Source organism: Bombus pascuorum, chromosome 14, assembly GCF_905332965.1.
Source record: "Bombus pascuorum chromosome 14, iyBomPasc1.1, whole genome shotgun sequence".
NCBI lineage: Eukaryota > Metazoa > Arthropoda > Insecta > Hymenoptera > Apidae > Bombus > Bombus pascuorum.
Window position 1 is genome coordinate 7,048,229 of NC_083501.1, and position 21,622 is coordinate 7,069,850.

The window sequence follows — 21,622 nt, forward strand, 5'->3', positions numbered from 1 at the left end:
GGCACTCTGTATTCGCCTAAGTAAACCAAGAACGAAAGCCGCCACTGTCCAACCCACAAATCCCACACGAACGTATCCGCAATATGGCGGTGATAGTGAGCAGGTAAATACGCACACACCGATCACGGTCGTGTGAACGCGCCTTAAGCATCTGCCGTGGCTATCGGCCGGACACATACCGTTGCCCACGAAAATGCATGAACGCAAATACAAACGATTTTGAACCTGTCGAGTTCATTCGACCAGCTATACACATGTCTCGGCTACTACCTGTAGCAATTTAAAGGTTAATGTCGCTCCAAGGACCGATAACTTTCTCGTCATTATCATCGTCGATACTATCGCCGATTCCTTTGCTAATTTCCATCGGATACAATCCGTTTGTTTCTTCTTTTTTTTTTGTCTTTCTCTTTTTGTTTCCTTACTTTTTTTTAAATAAGTCATTCATGTCGATCATTATGACGATTGTTATTAGCAACTCTATTGAGAGTATTATAGATGAATGTTTTTTTTTTTATTTATAAATTATTTTGGCGTGGTACTGTAACTTGAATTATAAAAGTTTATAGTATGTTTGATTCTAGTTGAATCTAATGCTTCAATCTAAGGGCCATTGCCTTTCTAGTCTGCGGATCTGATCCGTCGTGTCGACTAATTGGGTAACTAATGGGTTTTGGTGGTTGTTAACTCTTATATTATATCTGTTTCTGAACTTGGTTATTTCTTCTTTGACTGTGAGTATTTTAAGGTCGCGATGTATTGTTTCGTTGATAACATCTATTGAGGATCTTAGAGTTTTTGATTTGAATCGTTGGAGAATTTCTATGTTGGAGTTGCTCGCTGTTCCCCATAGTATAGTTGAATAGAGGTAAATCGGATTTGGTGATTTTTAGAAAAGATTTCTACCGGTTACGACGTTCGATTAAAATTCTTTAGGTTACCTTTTACAGAGGTGGAACAAATATCAAACTGCGATCCCTAGCGATGGAAAATCGGTATTCTATTAGGTCGTTCGAACTTTGTAATTTTAATCGAATTTTCCCTGAAATTGCAGACAATTTTTACGGAATTTCTATTCGAAACTTTCACTTTCGTCCATCCCTCGGACACTAGCTCGTTTTTTGGTAGCGTTTACAACCTTATGCACACCGCGCGCGCGGACTAATTTCGTTTAAACGCGATCGCCGCGCGGGGAGTTGCAGCTGCTCGCTTATCGGTGAAATTGGCTTTTCAGGATCTCGAGTGGGATGGCACGATTCGAAAGAAAAAATGAAACGCCGTGTACGATAAGCGGGCTATCCTTTTACGGCGGCTGTTAAAAGACACACTTTTTCTTCCTTTTCGATAGGACATGTATACGTCTAAATAAGAGAGTTGGAATCTTTGGCTCTGTTCATAAATTTTCCAGTTTGGTTTCTACGAACCCTCCAGTCGTTCCCTTTGATTGCCCATGAAAATTCATTTTATGCCATCGAGTGGGTTTCCCGGTAACCTGACAATAAAACGATATGTAAGGCGGGGGGGAATCGATGGTCATCGTGATCGATTACTTCGCCAATTTCTATCCTTTATCTTATAACGAGGGGAAGGATAAAAGGAAAAAAAGAAAAAGTAGAAAAGAATCTAACTAAATTGAGTACGACAAACGAGCGAGAAAATTTGAATTTGATTAGAAAAATGCTTCAAGTGCACGTGTCTTGCATTTCACTCCTACACATAAAGATATGAATTTGCATAAACATCTTCGATACGCTAAGAGGAAAAATGCAAACGATTTAAAGGTATCTTATATAAAATAATAGAGGTAGTTAACGATTTAATCTCGCAATAAAATTCCTGCAGTCTATTCGTATTCGTTATCAATGAGCAACGTAATCACGATGATCAATTATTAACCGATAAATTTCAACGATTGATATCGAATGAATCAGCTCGAGGATGAAACGATTGAACTGATTTTTTCGAATCGATAATTCTGACTAGGTTAAAAGAAAAATATTAATCGATTAATACGCAAGAGTGGAGTGAGGCCATTAAATTACCAACTCCTGTCATAATCTATCTCACCTCTGGCCAGTTAAACTTGGCTAATAATTCGCCAGATTGGCGCCGGCAGTAGGCATGCGCAACAAAAACCAATAACACTGGCTCTCTCCACTTACCCATACAGAGTAGCTCTATACCCTGCTATAGCTTCCATTTGGCACCCCCTTGGTCCACCCCCGTCGTTCTCGATTCCTCCCTAACCCCGAGATCCCCGGCAACCATGCGAACCACGCTGCACCAACAACGTACCAACACCGTACTACTAGAGATGGGAATAAACCTGACTCGAATGGCGTCCATACGTGTTATGTTGGAAATGTTACAAGCCTCGGAGAACCTTTCGTCGACTGTTCCTCTAATCAGTAGAAAATCCAGATCGTAGAGGAAGTTCATTGTTGGCGAATTAATAGATTACAAGGAAATATTTATTCCAGAAAAATACCATTTCATCCAATTGAATTATTATAAATTATCTGAATTCTTTTTATCGAATTGTACGTTACGAATGAACATTTAAAAGATCGATACTTTTATCAGGACAAATTGCATCGAGATGATTGAAAAAGATAATGATTTTTAAATTTGTAAATTACGAATAAATATCGCTTTCCTAAACGAACCATACTCTAAGATCAAGTCGAACGTAACGAAAATGATCGGGAGAAAATGTTGTTGATGAGTTACAACAGATCACGAGTGTAAATATAATTTTCCTAAAAAAAAGGAAAAAAACTGACAGTCCGATTCGATCTGCCTTTATATCGGGCAAAATATGGAAAAACACGTGCCTATTGGAAAAGGTGTATTTTTCAGGCGAAAGTAGAGGCAACAATAATCAATCAGAGAATTATACTCGTCCCACTTCCGTCTGTATTCGAGCGAGTGAATCAAGCGTTCGGGTCAGTTGCAGTTCACAAACAGTTCTCGACTCGATTCCATTTCTACGTGACAGTGTTCTAATATATCCATAGTGAGTACTACATGCCGAACTAAATTCACATAAATCTGGTGGAACGCGTAATGCACGGGACTAGATGCCGATTGAGGGACAGAATTTACGTTTTATTTGGACAATCTGGCGAATTTACTTGGCACGAGGTGCTTTCGTTCATTGCACGCGCGTTACGTCTAATTAATTAACTGCATCTAGAATATACAGGTAAACGCTACCTATCATAACAACGGTGTCACCCTGTACATAGAAATTTTGGATCGTCCCCGGGATGAAACCGATGTCAAAACTCAAGATCGATACTTCCCTATTGATTGATGATACCGACGCCATTCTATCGTTTTCGCATTAAAGTGGATCCAACATGAAATCGAGTCAATTTCAAGTGTTAATGGATTTATGTCGATACTATATCTTTATTCAACGAAACAATGCTTTTACGAGTGTCAAAGCAAAAAAAAAAAAAAAAAAGAGAGAGAGGAGATGTAAAATACGACAGACACGTTTATTCTAATTGATTATTCCATTCTAACGACAAGTTTGTGTATGATACCATTTTGGAAAAATTAGAGAACAGATATACACTTCGATTCTAACAATACAAAATTATTTTAAAAAATGTAGAAATATAATTTAAGGGAAAATGAAGAAAGAAATGAAGAATCTCTACGAATCGACGCGCGCTTTAAACGAATAAAATTAAATTGTAAAATTAAAATTTTAAAAATCAAAGAATAGACATACACTTCGATTCTAACAACACAAAATTATTTAAAAAAAACGTAGAAATATAATTTAAGAGAAAACGAAATGAATTTCTTCTAATTCACGCGCGCTTTAAAGAAATAAAATTAAATTGTAAAGTTAAAATTAAAAACTCCAAGGACAGGCATACACTTCGATTCTACCAACAGAAGATTATTTTAAAAAACGTAGAAATATAATTTAAGAGAAAACGAAATAAAGAATTTTTACGAATCAACGCGCGCTTTAAACGAATAAAATTAAATTGTAAAATTAAAATTAAAAAATCCAAGGACAGGCATACACTTCGATTCTACCAGCAGAAGATTATTTTAAAAAACGTAGAAATATAATTTAAGAGAAACCGAAATGAAGAATTTTTACGAATCCACGCGCGCTTTAAACGAATAAAATTAAATTGTAAAGTTAAAATTAAAACATCAAAGGACAAACATACACTTCGATTCTAACACAAAATTATTAAAAAAAAACGTAGAAATATAATTTAAGAGAAAACGAAATGAAGAATTTCTTCTAATTCACGCGCGCTTTAAAGAAATAAAATTAAATTGTAAAATTAAAATTTAAAAAATCAAAGAATAGACATACACTTCGATTCTAACAACACAAAATTATTTAAAAAAACGTAGAAATATAATTTAAGAGAAAACGAAATGAATTTCTTTTAATTCACGCGCGCTTTAAAGAAATAAAATTAAATTGTAAAGTTAAAATTAAAAAATCCAAGGACAGGCATACACTTCGATTCTACCAACAGAAGATTATTTTAAAAAACGTAAAAATATAATTTAAGAGAAAACAAAATGCAGAACTTCTACGAATCAACGCGCGCTTTAAACGAATGAAATAAAATAAAATAACAGTAAAATTAAAATTTTAAAAATCAAAGGACAGGCATACACTTCGATTCCACCAACAGAAGATTATTTTAAAAAACGTAGAAATATAATTTAAGAGAAAACGAAATGAAGAACTTCTACGAATCAACGCGTGCTTTAAACGAATAAATTTCAATTGTGAAATTAGAATTAACGATAATTACTTCTCCGTTTCCATATCAACGTATAATTGCCATCTTTTCGACGAAATTAAATTTTGTATCATCTTTTTATCGATAGACGTGCACGCTTCGTTTGCAGCGTTTGATAAATTCCACTAATGGAATTATACTGTCTGCAATTGGTACAAACTTCTCTCGCAATTATTCTCCGAAGATTTTCTTATGAGTTTCGATTCTAGTAAACATGCTGGCCATATTGAAACATTGATATTTTTTGGCGCAGCCACTGTTTCATGTGTCTCGATGCACAAACCGAAACGTTGTCATATTGATAAATAAAATTACTTTCTTCTATTCTTTCCGTGGTTGATATTAATAAATCATCGTTACATGTACGTTTCTGTCCTAGTTTTTCCAAAATAGTATCATACATAAACTTGTCACATCAGAATGAAATAACTACATGATTTTACCCAAAAAAAAAAAAAAAAAAAAAAAAAAAAAAATGTGTATAGCGGCTTTATGTAAATTTCGGACACTGTACACTTTCGCAATAATTCTTTCATTAGAAAGTGGCTACATCAGACACCTGTATAAATATTTGTCATAAAAACGTGTTTTAGCCGCTCGATTAATATTAAACGGACGTGAAAAAGAAAAAAACAACTTTATTTTCTTGATTCATACGAAGAACGTTTATACGTAGATGAATTTAATACCAGTCGACTGTGAACATTCATTTCACGGAACGCGTGATTGCGATGTACTTGTTCGCCGTGAAATCGAGTTGAAAATTTTACGGAAAATCGGTTGTTGATTGAGTACAGTGAGAAAGAGAGGCAGAGAGAGAGAGAAATAGAGAAAAAGTGGGGACTTCTATTCTTGAAATACCGGATTCGGTAAACCCGCGCGCGTTACGCGAACTGAATCATAATTTCTTTTTTCCCCTCGCTCGACTCTGTTATCGATTACGTCATAGTTTACAAGATAGCGTGCACAACGGTAGATCATGTCGTGCAGATGTAACAGCGGACGGGCCAAATCAAATTTAATTAATACACACGGTTCATGTACTACAGTTGCAAATAAAACACGATACGACTGTTTAATGAATTCCTCCATTTAATGGCCAGGCTAACAATTTAATTAAATATTTTGCTAATTACTTCAATTTACGGTTCAATCGCGTATTTTGTATAACTTAGCATTATGCGAATCGAATGATAATTAAATTCAATATGAATAACCTTTCGACCGAGGAAAATATACGAAGGAGATCAATACCATAGATAATTCATATTTTCTATGTTTTACGTTAGCTGGAAAAAGTGTTGACACGTGTATATCTTTACTTTCAAACGAAACATCTTTTTGCCGGATTCTATACATTTCATTTTCGTAGTATCACAAGCTTATAGTCGTACGAATGTACCATTAGACAACGAACTTAATTAAACAGTATGAAAACGTTATAAGAAATACATTGGTGTAATAATTTTCGTAGCCGACACACAGGTACCTTTTCTTAAGATTCAGGCTACCAAAATTATTTTTATATTTAGTGTGGGAGCTAAACGCGTGTTCGTTTTTTCTTTTTCTTTTAAATTTTCCAAATGTTTCACAGACGAAGTGATTCGGAATATGAACGAAACGTACTTGTTACTATGTTTTCCTACTGCGATCTTCGCGCGAAAGAATTAGCGCGACGAATAAAAAACCAAAGCATGCTCGTGTATGTAAAAAAAAAGAAATAGGAAAGAAAAAAGATTTATCTAGTACGGTAAGAAATGAATCAACGTAAACAAATCGATTCTGCCAGTTTGTACGATTTTATGAGTTATATCTGTACGAAGCATTGCCAGCGTACTGCACGGATGTATTATGTAAGTCACGCTTCTGAATAAGAGCCTTTACAAACACTGCATTGATTTTTGTGCGTACACGTGCAATCTCCGACTTCGAACATACAAAGTGATATTAGATATCCGCCATGTTGCACGCCTCGTGTATATCAATTTCCCGTTGCTTTTCGCAAATAATTTATCTCCGACACACGCCATGTATGAAAATAAATCAATCTGTATTTAAATGCAACGAATAATTATATTCGTGTATTTACGTCAGTTCTGTTATTCGTATCGAAAACTTTGACGATATTTTACGACCACGGGTTTTCCAATATAATGTTACGTTTTAATAAAAGAAAACGATTTTTCCTTTTCTCTCTCCACGATGATGCTCCACGTTGTGAAAACAGATACACGGCAAAAGTATTTCAACACTTACCATAGGAAATTTTTATATATAATACACGTACACGTGAGAGATTTCTACAAGTATTGCAATACTTTCGCGAGCTAGTGTATTTCCATTATAATGAAATTTTGTAAAAAAATATTTTGCAAGAATATAGTAGAGGTTTTATGTCACGGCTACAACGCTACTTAAATGAAATTTCCTTCCTCCGTTCTTATTCTCTTTTCGCTGCGCGGTAAACGTTAATTCCATATATTTCCATCTTGAATGTTTCTCTGCAAAGTAATATTTGCATTCAAAATGTAATGGGATTGTTAAAAATGTAATACGTGTACAGCAACTGTGTTTTCCATTCTTCCTTGTTAAATTAAAGGAGATTTCAAAGCAGACCATTCGGAGCATTAAAGAAGATTTTGTTCTCCTCGGCTTTGTTTTCTATTTGTAATACAAGCTACGGCAGTTTCTTAAATCGATCAGACCCTCGAACGAACAGCTCTTCGCTCTTCATTTCTCTACAGAATTATATCGTTCCCGGGATTCGCGAAATTTTTCTCAAAGTTCCCGATTCAGCTTCCGTCGCTTTCAAGGCATTCCTCTCGAAATTCGATAACAATTCCAACGGGAGGTGCTCAAACTACATCAGCAACAATTTTGAGCGCCAGACCGAGCGATTTATTCTCAAAATGTTTGCCCAAAAGCGGCGCTGCGGCGTCTGCCAATCGATTCGTCGTCGTAAACTCCACTATTCTAAAGCTTCTAATTAAACTTAAAGCCCTTCGAGAAGCTATTTTGGTATTCTTTTTCCCAATCGCGGACGCATCACGCGAGCAGAGCAAAAAGAATCGATATTTCCGAGTGTTGCGATTATGCTCCAACTTCTTGAACAGTTGCATCCCCGATACGATTGTCAAGATCTCGGGGAAAAAGTTGAACGATGTAACGCGAAGAATAAAAGGTGCGAGAAGTGACAAAGTTCGAATATGGAACGATAAAAATCGGTTTGTACGATTTAGGATCAGCGTCTAATGGAAGAAAACGATGCAGACGGGTTAATCGCGTTGTATGTGCAGGGCTTAAGGGTACGTTCACCCGATCGCGGATTCCCCATCGTCCTCAACACTGGCCTAACAACAACCGCGTGCACGCGAATTCCACGAGTTTTATTTAGAACATTGAATTATTCTAACGTGGAGACTGCATGCGTGCGCGTGAAGACGTCTATAAGAAGAACAGAGAAAGACGGATAGAAGAATAGAGAGGAGACGAGGAAACTCGTTCGCAATTTTCTAATAAATTATGCAGGCCAGTGTGGACTCCCCGCGAGTATCAAATGAAGTGTGTGCATCACGTCAGGTTCGTGTAACTCCATGGATTCGATAGAACAGAACGAAGCTGAGGATACGATAAATTATAACAACGAATGCAAGGAACGTGATAATCGCATGTGAGAAATCTGCTTGATCCGTGGAAGAAACTGAGGAAATTCTAGGAAACCTAATTTTTACCAAGTAATGGATAGAAAGTTGTTTCGATAATTAAATAACGATAAGTAGAGCGGCAAGTATGTATGTACATATGTGCTTTATACAGGCTATCGCTCGTTGATAATCTCTCGATTCATAAACAATAGCCTCGTGAAATGAAATGGACTCGTTCTCGTTTCTCAGTCTATCAATTAGATCGACGATAATAGCAGGAGATCACGATGTCGTGGTTATTTGTTCGACAATTTTAAAAATTCATATTTTTTGATCGAAATGTGCATCGATAGGTTTATTGGAAAATACAAATGATTCTATACAGTGACTAAACAATTTACGATTTCTCGTTGGTTACGATTAAGTCAATCTGGGTCAATTTATACGTTTCTATCTTCTATATAAAAAGAATGATATCTCTCAAAGTATGCAATTTCCCGGGCGATCGTTCCAAGAACCAACTCGAAGTTTCCCGACAGAGAGACTCGTATTCGCTCGAATTTCGCCGTAGGCTCCTCGAGACTGATTAATCTTTTTTCTAGGCGTTCTCGAAATTATAAAATCGAATTGCTCGAAAGACACTTGGAGCGGCACGGAAATAGGACGTCAAGGTTCTCTCTCGCTGAGTACACACGCGTAAAACAGAAACGAGGGGAAAGATAAAACGAGAAAAAAAAAAAAAAGGAAAAGTTGAAAAGAAGGAGAGAAAAAAAAGGAAGAAGGAAATATTAAGCCACGAAGAAACGAGTGCAAATAAATTTCATCGCTCCCGGAACAAACTTTTTCTCGCGGGGAGGAAATAAACGAGCGTAAAGTATTTTCCGACGGAGTGCAATGAAATATTCGCAGCGTCTATGTTCGATCGCGATGGAATGCATGCAAAACAACACTTTGTTCGCTCTTGTTATTCTCTTTGCCGTCTGTATTTATGCTGCTCAACAATACCACGACGACTTGTATATATTTTTCTCCCTTCGTTTTGTAACCTCCACTGTTTCTCTCTTCATTCGCTCAAAAATTCATCCCTCGATCAGCAAGGGTTTCGATTCGTAAATATTGTGCATCAATCGGTGCGACTCGATATCGACGCAACAATGAAATCGAAAATAAAACGGGAGGGTGACATTTTGCGAATTAAATGCCCGAGCCAGACCGCTATTTCTCTTTTCTTTCCCCTACGAGGCAACAGAGAAAATTTTTCAACTCCGGTCGAGTTATTTCAGAAATTATTCCGCGCTCTAGTTTATCTCCATATTAATATCATCATTTTTGCCTGTGTACGGATATCATATCCGAACAAGGGCTTGTTACAACAAAAACTAATAACGCGAAAGCTACATTTATTAATTAGGCTTCGAGGGAACTGATTTTTGAACTCGTGGCCTCCGTTCCGTACACGTCGGAGTTTCATCGGCGAAATAATATTTACATTTATTTTCCTCGTTACATCACGCATTCCAACATCGAATGCAGTAATTAAATTAAAGAGACGAAGTAGAATAAAATTTCGCGAAAATAGAAATTCAACAACGCTACTAAAAATTAATGCGCGTATTTATCTAGAATTACACTGGAAAAACTTCATGAAAAGTTCTACAGCCGGACGAAGGAAGGGGAAAAAGAAGAAAAATAAAAGCAACCTTTGAAACGGAGGTAGAAAAGTTCATATCCTCTTAAATTACTTCGTATAAAAAAAAAGGGACGAAAAAAAGGTGGTAAAAGAAAAGAAAATGGTAAAAGAATTTTTTCGTAAAAACAGAGAGAATCTTCAAAGTTCTCATGGAAATTCTCTAAGAGTCCAAACGTTTCCCGTGGATAACGAAATCTTCAACGTATCGAACGAACGAGAAAAAAAGAAACGATGGAAAAGAAAAGCGTCGGATTGCAAATACAAAACGAAGAAAACTTTTTAATACATTTGTCAAAATAATCAGCCTCTTAAGATATCAAGTTATCGGCGTTGTTTATTCCTTCCAAATCAGTATACTTTTTATTCGGCCGACAGAGTTTGTAACGGCGTTGCACGAATGAGAATTTCTTCATTAAGCCGAATTTATAATGGCGTCAGCGGGGGACGTGGAAATTGAGGCGAAATCAACGAGAAACGTGAAAACACGAGTTTCTACGAAAGAAGAGAGAGCCATCTTTCAGATATATTTATCCTGCATTTTGCGCCCTTTCTCGCCATCCTATTTTCAATCTTATTTTCAACGACGTTTAGAGACGCGAACAAGTCAAGAAATTACCCGTAATTGCCGTTTTCGTTTAGAAGTTGCCGTAAGAAAATAAAATGAAATCAAAGCTGGATAGATGAAATGAAATCTGCAGCGAGAAGGCGAGAAGGAGATGAAAGGGCGCGAAATCTCGCCAAATCTCTTCGGTAACGCGTTTTCTGGTCGTTTATAGTGACACATCGTTTTCTACACAGTCCGTTCCTCGCTGTCTCTTCGCGCTCTTTGATTCTTTTCAAGGGTCATCACGGGGACTTTGAAGAATCAGAAAGAGAGAAAACAGCCGGAACAAAGTCGAAAAGCGGAAAGTATCTGCTTTCATCTTTCATGTTTTCGCTTTTCTTTGAAAAAATAATCGTCAACATTTTTTCTAATTAGTTGTGACTGTAGTTACATGGATTCGCCATGGTATTCCAACACTTGTACAAACATACACGCTGTGTTGATAAAATTTCAAAATGTTCTATACAAAACACGTAATATATGTACACAAAAGTTTCTACCATTAAGTGTACACGTTTCGCATACTTTCTATAAGTCATTGTACACACAACTATTACAATCGACTAATCCCAGTACGAAGCCGGAAAGTGTGAAAATATTATGCCAACGATTTATCGCGAATCAACTGTGTCACGTATAATTGACATGATCGATGAACACGAGCGAATTAAAAGGTTCGATTTATCTTGACTATCGAACAGCAATGTTTATCCACCAACAGCTGCAGGGCGTTCCTGCTTCTAATTTACTAAGATAGGGTCATGGGCTGGCTGCTCGCTTCTTGATCAATTCTCTCAATTGTCTTTCCAACAGTTTCGAAATCAAAATCCAAGCTCCGTGAATTCTTATTTCCGTTATCTTGCCGTAGACGCGTCAATTTGAGAATTAAATAAAATTTTATACGTATCCAGTTACTAGAACACGGATTTTGTATTAATTTACGTGAAATTTAAATTTATTCAGAAATCTACACAACGGAAAATTAAAACCCACGGGCAAAAAACATAATGAGCAATTAAAAAATTTAATAATCAGTGTCTTATTACCAAAGCTATCTTTTAATCGTTATTTTCGATTGTTCGAAATAAAGAGATTAAAGAAGATAGGATTTTGTCATGTTCTATTCGTGTGTTCTCCGATAATATGTTAAAATATGAACAATATCAGAAGCGTAACTACACCTTATAACATTTAGTGGTAGAAATCCGTGTTTCTCTCGTTTAACTGTGTTCGTAAAAATCCGCAGTCTAACAGTCGTAACGGTTCTCTAATTCGATAGAATCTATTTTTAAATCTTGCAAGTTTTCGATTACGTGGAAACAATTACGTCAAGTTCGTCAATGGTTTGAGAGCGATCGGTCTCCAAGTTGGAGAGTCTCAATCGAAGCGAGAATTAAAGCAAAAGATTTATCGATCTTTGAAACACTCAATTGAAATTGAAAGACAACGGACTAACGTAATAAAACAAAGCTCGAAAGATGATACATATACGCCGTAAAAGTTAATCTAAATATTTATGATATTTTTCTAACCTTTATGTAATAAACGAGACTTTTTTATTTAGGTGAATTCACGTTGTCATGGAACGTGCATCAAACACCATCGAGAACGAATTAACGTTGATCTGCACGAGGCGTGTGCGTGTGTTACGTTTCATAAAACTAACATTTAAACCAGAGAATGCATTATTCATTACGTCATTTCTGCAGACAGTATTAGAACGTAACCTTGTCGAGCTCGCAGAGATACTTATTTCTACATATTTGCAGCGTAACGGCATAATGCTTTAAAAAAGTCTACATAATACAGAAATATTTCCATTATTTTCCAACGTTTCGTTTAATTCGATAACTCCATCTTTTGTCCTATTCGCATTTTCTTTTCTATTTCAAATTTTTAACTTTTCGGGATAACCAATAAATAAACTGCAAATCAAAACTGTTTTTCTTCCTTCCTATATATATATATATGTTTTTTTTTTGTTTTCCTTTTTTCAAGGAAAGAAAATTTTCAATTTTTCGTGGTAGTTTCTTCTCTGACGAAATTTTTTTACAAACACAAAATACAATTTTTCCTGGCCACAGAAATTTTTTACTCTTCGCAAAAAAAAAAAAAAAAAAAAAAAAGGAAATAGAGGAGAGTAGAGAATCATAACTGCTTTTACTCAGGCTTTGCCTCTCTATTGTAGCTTTAACAATTGTTAAATTACTTTTCCGCGTAAACCACGGTCAAAGATTGTCCCCCTACTAAATTTGTTAAACACAAAAGCAAATTGATTTTCGTTCAAATGGTATTAGCTCGAATAAAAATAATAATTGAAGTAAAAGAATGTCATTTTACTGGGAGCGTAGTGTTTGCAGCTATCCGGTTTCAAAAGTCATTTAAAATAATATTTCCAAGGCTGCATCCAATTTGTTGTTCTTACTCGATGCCGTGTGCAATAATACGGTCGTGATTGTGAGCACGGTGATTCGATTTAACAGTGGCTCTCGCGTGCACAGACGTTTATCGATTTAAAATAATAACGAACGCTGTGTGTTTTTCCATTTACCAAAGTACCCATTATGTCCCCGCCATTATCGTGCATATACGTATATAAACGGTACTTTTAGATTTAAAAACAATTTCTATAATATTTCCAACAAATACGATCAACATAGTTATTCGTAAAAATTCAAAAGTTGAGATTACAAATGAAAAGTTCCGATAGTAGATTTCTAGAACGCTAGCGATATTTCTTTCAAGATTTTGAGCGAGAAAGAAACGAGGAAACACGTGGAAACGCAAAGAAATAAAAAAAGAAAAAAAACAACAAGATAAAAAACGATATTCCGGCATTATAATTAAGCTTGAGCCTTTCAGCAAAATCTAAATAATATTTATCGTAAAATCAATGATAACGATTGAAATAAAAATTACAAGTTGGAAAAGTAGGATAATAAAAGGAGAATATAAAGTACGTTCATTAAGAAGTAATACATACTGATAAGACAAACTAGACGTTTCGATAAGTAAGATTACGACGGAGAAAATGTATTATTGAAAAAGCAATTTTCCGTCCAAGTAGGTTATTTAAATAATTCATAACGCTCGTTTATAGAACCATGTTCGCGGAATTATATATTTTTTTTTTTTTTTTTTTTTTATCGCGAATTCTTCGTTGCAAGTTTGATACGATGGAATTATTTATATTCCATGGAAAGAAGTTGCGTTGAGTCACACAACATTCCGTACTCGGTGCATATTTAATTAACTCAACAATTCGACTAACTAAATGCTGTTTTGACTGTTCGTGACTCTGCCAATTAGTAAACGCGAATGGAACTTTGTTGTTAGAGCAAAAGCGAATAACGTTACTTACTTCTCTTCTACCGGTATTTCGGTACACGCCATATATCGTTTTAATCGTAAATCGATAAAACCATTTTTCTAAGATATCGCGACGAGCTCGATATAAACCACTTCACTCGAGAAATATTTTAACGTTTCTTTTCGTCGGTTCGCCAATTAAAAGTCGAATTGGCGAGAAAAGATTTACGATCGAGAAATATGTATTCGATTTTACCGTGTATACATCGATTTATCCGTGTTCTGTTTTATCTTACATTATTTTAAACAACTATATTTCTCTATATTTACCGGGCAGATTTAATTCTGGAAATTCATCCTTTGAAAATTGTTAAATAAAAATGACGGACAGACGACTGAGGATGAATTTGAGAAAAATCTCAAATTGAATTTCTGCATGCCACGAGAGAAACAAAATCCATTTCTAGACTGTAGTATACGATGCTTTCAAGCTAACCAGCCTGTAAACAGTGAAAATGACGAGCGAAGGGCTGCGCTTAATTGACAATGTCTCGATAGTAGAACAGGCCAACCCCAAAATCCACCCTAACCATCCAACGAGGGATTTTGCTTGTGTAGAGCCTTCTGCAGCATTTTTACATCTGCCACTCTGTACTTTACGCTTTTGCCTCTATTAACCTCCTCTATCCTTTAAATCTAGCCTTTTTTTGCATATCTCTGCTTTACTTCTGTTGAAATTTTGCAAACTGTGCCAGAGATTCAGAGAGATTTAACAGGGTACAATTGGTATAATTATTATTTGTTAATATTTAACGATAATAATGATATTTACTAGATTCATTATACTTCTGTTAGATAAATTACTCGGTAAACGCCACTCAAGCACAATTTATATTTTCTGTTACAATAATGTTATGCAACGATCGTGTTACATTTACGCAATAAATTTCCACGTTAGACGTTTGACTGTAATTCCCGTGTCATTTCTACTAAATATATTCGTTTAAATCGGTAATATATAGCTTTAACAAATTATTAGCAAAATAGCCAGATCGATCAGCATATTCTTTAAAATTTTCGTTCTCGCAATCCATAAATTTGAATTTATGTCGTGATTTATAGCGGGAAATAATGGCAAAAGTCGTTAATGAAAACACAATGTGATATCCAGTACGTTCCAAATTAACGTTCTGGCGTTAGATATATTATATTACATTACTCGCACCTTTAGAACGTAGAAAAGAAACAAATTTAATGCTTAGAGAAGACGGGAAATGAATTATAAGTATGGAACTCCGCGGAATTTCAGAGAAGCTCAAACGAGGGAGGGGCAAAAAAATAATGAGAATGCAAATATGGTTTTGAATAAAATCCGGCAAGTATGAAAGCCGCAGGAACAACATACAGATCTGCATCTACTGCCTCCCTCTCTTTTTTTCTCTCTTTTCTTTTTCTAAAAAATTGCGTTAAGCGTTCCTTGTGTAAACGATGTAAGCGTAATACTTCTATAATAACAAAAAATTCCACGCCGCGATACTTTCAAAGCCCAGGCTCGTAAATCTCTCTTCCACTATCCATCTCTCGCAGCAACTATTTATTTTTCTTTTTTTTTTCCTAATATCCCACCATATTCAGTTGCCAATCACGTTCTCATTTTGGACTTTTTCAACGAGCGTATCTTACAACGTTGCAATTTTATCGCACATCTCGAGTCTTCCTGATTTTATCGCGTATTTTTCCAACGATAAAAACGATTTCATTCCGACGTTTTTCCCCTCTACATCCTTTCTTTTTTTTCTTTTTTCATTATGACAAGCGTCGAGAATTACTTGATTAGGACGCTATGAATTTTAATAGATTTATGCAAATGCGACGCGTGAATCCAAAGTATGCGCGTATACGAACGCACTGTTCGTTCAAGAAAATTATCGAGTCTCAATGAAATTATCGAGTACACATTGCGTTTTCCCGGCGAACAAAATTCGATAACACCGATTACTCGTTTTTCGCGTTCCTCTATTAGCAGGGGGAAATAAATCTATATTTCGTTTCACGAGCGTGCCTCGGAATTCCATAAATTTTTCAACTCCGCCAATTCGTTTCATATTTTTCTTCTCTCTCTTTCTCTCCTTCGTTTCTTTTTCTTTTTATTGTTATCCCACTTCGACCCAATTGATTCTCTTCGCTTCTCGCGCGCATTGTCGTTTCGCATTAATAAATATAAACTCGCAATTATTAATCACTTTACGCCGAGTTACATATACGCGTCGATTCACGTTATAATCGATCAATGCAGCTTCTGAATATTTATCGATCTACCGCGAAATGATATAATGCAATTTAGTACTGGGAACAAGGGAAAGTTTATTGGCGATGAAGTCGAGGCATATTCCTCTTCTCTATCGTTCCTTCCTTTTCTTTTTCCTTTTTGCTTTTGTTTCGGCATACAAAACGCCTGGCGGATACGATATTTCGTAATTAATATCGCCAGATGGGAAGCTACGGCCGACAAGGAGAACTCGAGGAATCAAAAGCGAACTCACAAAAGGAAACGGTCGTTAAAGAAGGGGCCATTAGCATGTCGTTAGCATAATACAAGGTGAATTTGATTCCGAGTACACGAATGTGCCCTGAACACTACCGTGGCAGCGATAATCGCGTTATTATAAGACAGATTAATTTTAGTTAAACTATAGCTTTGGGCCGGTAGAAATGGGCTGCAATCCCATACGATACACGAGCCCAACGCAAAAACGAATACACCGTTTGTACACCATATTAAATTAATTTTGTCAAAAGGAAAGAAAAAAGGAAGAAAAGGGAAAGAAGAAAAGAGAAGATCGAAAGGAAAAACGACAGAAATTTTTGCGGTACCATAGAATTTAATGAGAGGTTAATGGTCAGTCGTCACGCGAAAAAAACGCGATTTACCCAAAGCGTGCTCCGAGTGATTTTTGTCGATGAAATGTTCGAGCAACGTGGAAAAAACAGAACGTAAACCGGTTTACGACGTCGAAAGAGCATTTCCTCGTTGTGGAACGACGCGTTCGAGTGTTTGCCAGCGATTACCAGCTAAATTACAATTATTCGCTTTGCAACTTTTCGACCGGGATAAACTTTAGATAAGAGGATGTTACTTGTACGTTATTTATTCCGTGGAAACCGATCCCAAGTGTTTTTCTCCTTTTTATGTAATGCGTGTGAAAAATAATGTTTATCAAAGGAAGATAAACAGAAAAAACAAGACCCCCTTGGTAATTACAAAGTTGACGTTTAAACGTATCATAGAACACGTCTGTGTGAAGTATTATGTAAAGTAAAAAAAGGCTCACAAATACATGTGCACATTCTGATTTCGTAAGAATCACGTTTCGAGTTGAGGTTTTTTTGTTGCGCATTCAGCAGAGGAATATAGAATTGTTTCGAGCAACGTGGTCGACCAATGAATTAGATCAAGGTTGCATCGCATCGCTAAAATTAGCCGGCAGAGAATTCAGAAAAATTCTGGCATTACGACACTCCTAATCGTTCGACGATCTTTTAAATCATTCCGATGGAAACGCGATCGTTGTTCTACCACTTTATATCGCCGCGTAACCATGATTACTATGTCTTGGAAGAGAGGGCAATTAAATTGCATTGTTCGCTGGCCGAAAAGATTTATGACTCATATAGAACGTCATCTGAACAAGTTATAGATGACTTCTGGTTTCAACGATTTCAACAGTTTCTATGAAATCATTTAATTTTGGAAGTCACATACTTCATCTTAACTCGTATTCTAACGTATATTTCACACGAATTGAAAAACAGCACCGAAGAATGAAATATCTGGAAATTAATCAAACTAAAATAAAATTACATCGACCTATTGTAATGTGAAAACGCGTGAAATCGGTCTCACGTATTTTATAATTATTATTAGACTTGGCAATATAAAATATTCTCCTCTTTTACTGCTTCTTTGTACGAAAAATTTCAACGTTGTATTATATTTCGTCCTGCTTCTTAAACGTCGTTTCAGCCTGATTATATGTATGTTCAATTAATGCTGTACTTTATATTTTAAAGTTAAAAGGAAAAAGATTGCTTATTATCTTATCTGGGGCAATTAACTCGAATAAAAGATTACACTCGAGTAATTCGCTCGGTTCTATCGCGAAACGAGATTATCTTTTCTACGTATTTTTGCCGTGAGATTTACTATTTTACCATTTTACTTTGAATTATACTTACCTATCTTACTATCTGTATCTTATACATCTCTCCGTTACTTTCGCAATAAAGTCACAATGTAGCAATCCCAGCTGATTTATCGGTTTAAATATTACTTTCTATTTTCCAGCGCATAACTATTTACGCGCTGCTATCGCCCGTGAACCAACATTGCTTCTCTAATTCATTATTTTCACAACGAGAGCGACTGAATAGGCAATTCGACTGATTCATTGCTCGAAAACGTTACTTTCTACCCTCTGTAGTTACAACAACGTACGATCGAATAAAATAGAAACAAACGAATATTACTAGAGAAAAATATACTAAGTACGATTCTGTTGATTTCCCAGCCTTATCATATTCGCTGGTTAAAACAATACAACTTCGTCTAAAGAGAAACAATCTGTTCGATCGAACCACATAAGGTGGAAATATTATGCTAACGCTTAATTGGCTAATATTAATCGAAAACTTATACGAAAACTCGTATGAAAAACAAAAATATCTGACTTATCACGTATATCTCCGATACTCACAATCTACTGGAAGCGAAGTATTTGTGTCGAGTGATAGATTCATTTGGAGACTCGACAAAGAGAAACAAGTACATGGATAAAAAGACGAGAATCACTCACCTCTCCGTGCGTGTCCCTTCGGCCATCCGGGGTGTTCTCCGGTAAAAAGTACAGCCGTAAAGATGCCAGAGGTTGATTCGGTCCCCTGCTGTCCATCCACAGCAACTGAAGTTCCCCGATGCTGACGAGATCTGCATCGCTCCACAATTTCGTGAGGAAGAAGCTTCCAAGACGAAGTACACGACCGTTTCCTATTCGAACTGCTTTATAGAACGTGTACGGACCGTGGCTGAAGCAAGCACCGCCCAACAACTGCAACAGAGATCAATTTTATATTAGAAATCGAAACGTGTACGTAGCGAGAAAATTGTACGTAATTTACATAAGCTTCGTTCGTTTCTACAAACCTTATTTGCGTATTAGGAACGGCTAGTACCTAGCACGGTACGCGAACGACTGAGAGATTTCCTTTCGGACGCGTAATTTCGGCAACCTTCGCTTCGAACGTTGACGAGTCTTTGTGTTTATAAACTGATCGAGTTTAGATATATGTCCGATGTGTTTGAAATTTACAAACAGACGATCTATGTACAAGATTTATGTTTTGAATGAGAAATTTCGATACTTGAATGATAGAAAATTATATAATAAGTAGAGTATAGGTATCTATGCGTTTATTTACGTATTTTGTTAGAAATTTGTGTGGTAGAAAAATACGCGTAATAGGAAAAACTGTAGAAAATGTATAAAGATATATTTAACGAGTAAAATTATATTTAAATTGAATTTAATTAAATTGATTACTCGAGTAAAATTAATTAGCGCTTTTTCATTTTCTGTGAAATCATGCAACATGCAAAAATAAGGTTGAGCGAAACATCGGAGTAATTTTAAGGCTGGTGTCGAGTATGCTTATTTGTAAGCCGTCAGTTCAGTTTTATGGATGTTCGTCAAGTGAAACAAGTCGTTAGATGACTCATATCCCACGCCAGAGGCCCTCATTTGTAACAATGTGCTCCTTCAAAAAGCACATGCTTTAAAAAAAAAACATCTCTTTTTCCTGGTAAACGAATATCAGCAACTTATAGTTCCAAGAAAATGAAAATTATTTTCAGTTCTTTAACGATCGATAGGATTTCTCGTCGATCGATATAAACGTCTTTCCTTCCGATAAATTCACGACACTTCAATTACGATCCACAATTATACAATTTTACTATAATCGGTTGACGTTCATTAATAAACCGTGAGCTCATTTACGAGACTGAATAGAAAACGATACAGCGTGTTTAAACTCGGATAACGTGGAAACTAATGAAGGTAAAGTAATAAATTTTCCGAGGAAGATTCAAAATGGCTTCTCGTACAGTCCGTGACGGGAATATCGGTTCTCTCCCTACACTTTGTTCGCTCGGTAAGAAAATAACATAGTTTCTAAAACAATCTTCCTAAAATATACCTGTTATAATATTTTATACGTATATATTTTATGTCACTTTTGGAGGAATATAGATTATCAATACAACCGTTCTTCGTGTCAGTTATTTATACATGTGACATTTAAAAATGAGCTTCTAAAAAAAAAAAAAAGTCATACTCAGATAAGAACTGATTACTTTATCGAGCGAATCGCAAACACATGTCAACTAAAATATAACAAGTAATTTCAATGAGTATGTATACACTAACCTCCACGTTATCTCTTATCTAAAGTTTTAAAAATGATAATAATGTTAGATTATTCTATAAAATTTTAATTCCTTTAGATAAAATTTTCCGGAATTTATTATCTGTTATTTTCTGGAACTACGTGTATTCCATCATTCTGCAAATTTTTCAATTCTTCTCGGCAATTGCTACAATTTTCACGAGAAATACTCGGTCACTGCTTTTACGTAAAATTACATATTTTATCTTTTAAACCATTCTGATTATTATTATTATTATCTTGTCGTTTAATAAAATTTCATAGCGACCGAAATGAGGAAAAATTTGTCCGTTTTAAGCGAATGACGTAATATTTACAATTCTACTCTTTATTTTATCTAATCTTATTGACACGATGAAATAGATTCCCTTTCTAATTCACTAGAATTAATCATTTCTGTACTAATACTATTTACAATTTTTCTAATTATAATTATAATCCTCAATACTTGAAACTCTCTTCTTCTCGGTTTAACGATTATTATTATTATCATCATATTATCGTTATTATTACCAGTGTTACGATTACTATTGTCATTTTTACTGTCGTACTGTTGCATTTAACTTTTAGTCATTTCTACTAATTTTATTTTCGTTTAATTTCATTTCTTGAAACTTGTATCATTATTTCCATAGAATACATATAAATTAAACGCAATTAAATTAAATCGACTAATAAAATAATTGTTTTTCTAATTACAAGTTTCGATGCTTGCTGTTTCATTTTATCTTAATTTATAATGTTAAATAAACGAGTGACCTAAGATATAATCCTAGGTTTTCATTTATCCTGTAAAAAATCACCGGTGTTATTAAAGGACGAAAAAAAGAGCGTTTATTATTTTACGGAGAGCAAAGAAAAAGACAAAGAAGAAATTCGATAAACGAAGAGTGCACGGTGCACGTAAGTACAGTCCTGCGCATAACTCTCGATGAGCTTCCTGTACGAACAGCAAAGCGAGCAACGACTCGCATTCATGTCTTTTATACCTTCTCCCTTCCACTCTCTCTTTCTCTCTCTTTTACTCTCTCGCGAATGCGTTCACTTCTTTCCTTCTCCCCTTTTCTTTTTGCCAAGATTC

The 21,622-nt window shown here is 35.5% G+C and overlaps 2 protein-coding genes across 5 annotated transcripts in view; one reads left to right on the forward strand and one right to left on the reverse strand.

Moving 5' to 3' along the window:
• Positions 1 to 21,622, reverse strand: part of LOC132913927 (mastermind-like domain-containing protein 1) — a 173,631-nt gene that overhangs the window by 109,016 nt on the left and 42,993 nt on the right. For 3 of the 4 annotated variants that reach the window (XM_060972592.1, XM_060972590.1, XM_060972591.1), the window contains one exon: positions 18,894 to 19,145. In XM_060972592.1, coding sequence (XP_060828575.1) covers positions 18,894 to 19,145 — 252 coding nt within the window. Of the gene's footprint in view, positions 1 to 18,893; positions 19,146 to 19,240; positions 19,262 to 21,622 lie in introns of those variants that run through there. The other variant, XM_060972593.1, reaches the window with a different exon arrangement.
• LOC132913952 (transmembrane protein 230) overlaps positions 1 to 21,622 on the forward strand; it is a 133,697-nt gene that overhangs the window by 48,497 nt on the left and 63,578 nt on the right. The gene's annotated exons all lie outside the window — the stretch shown is intronic.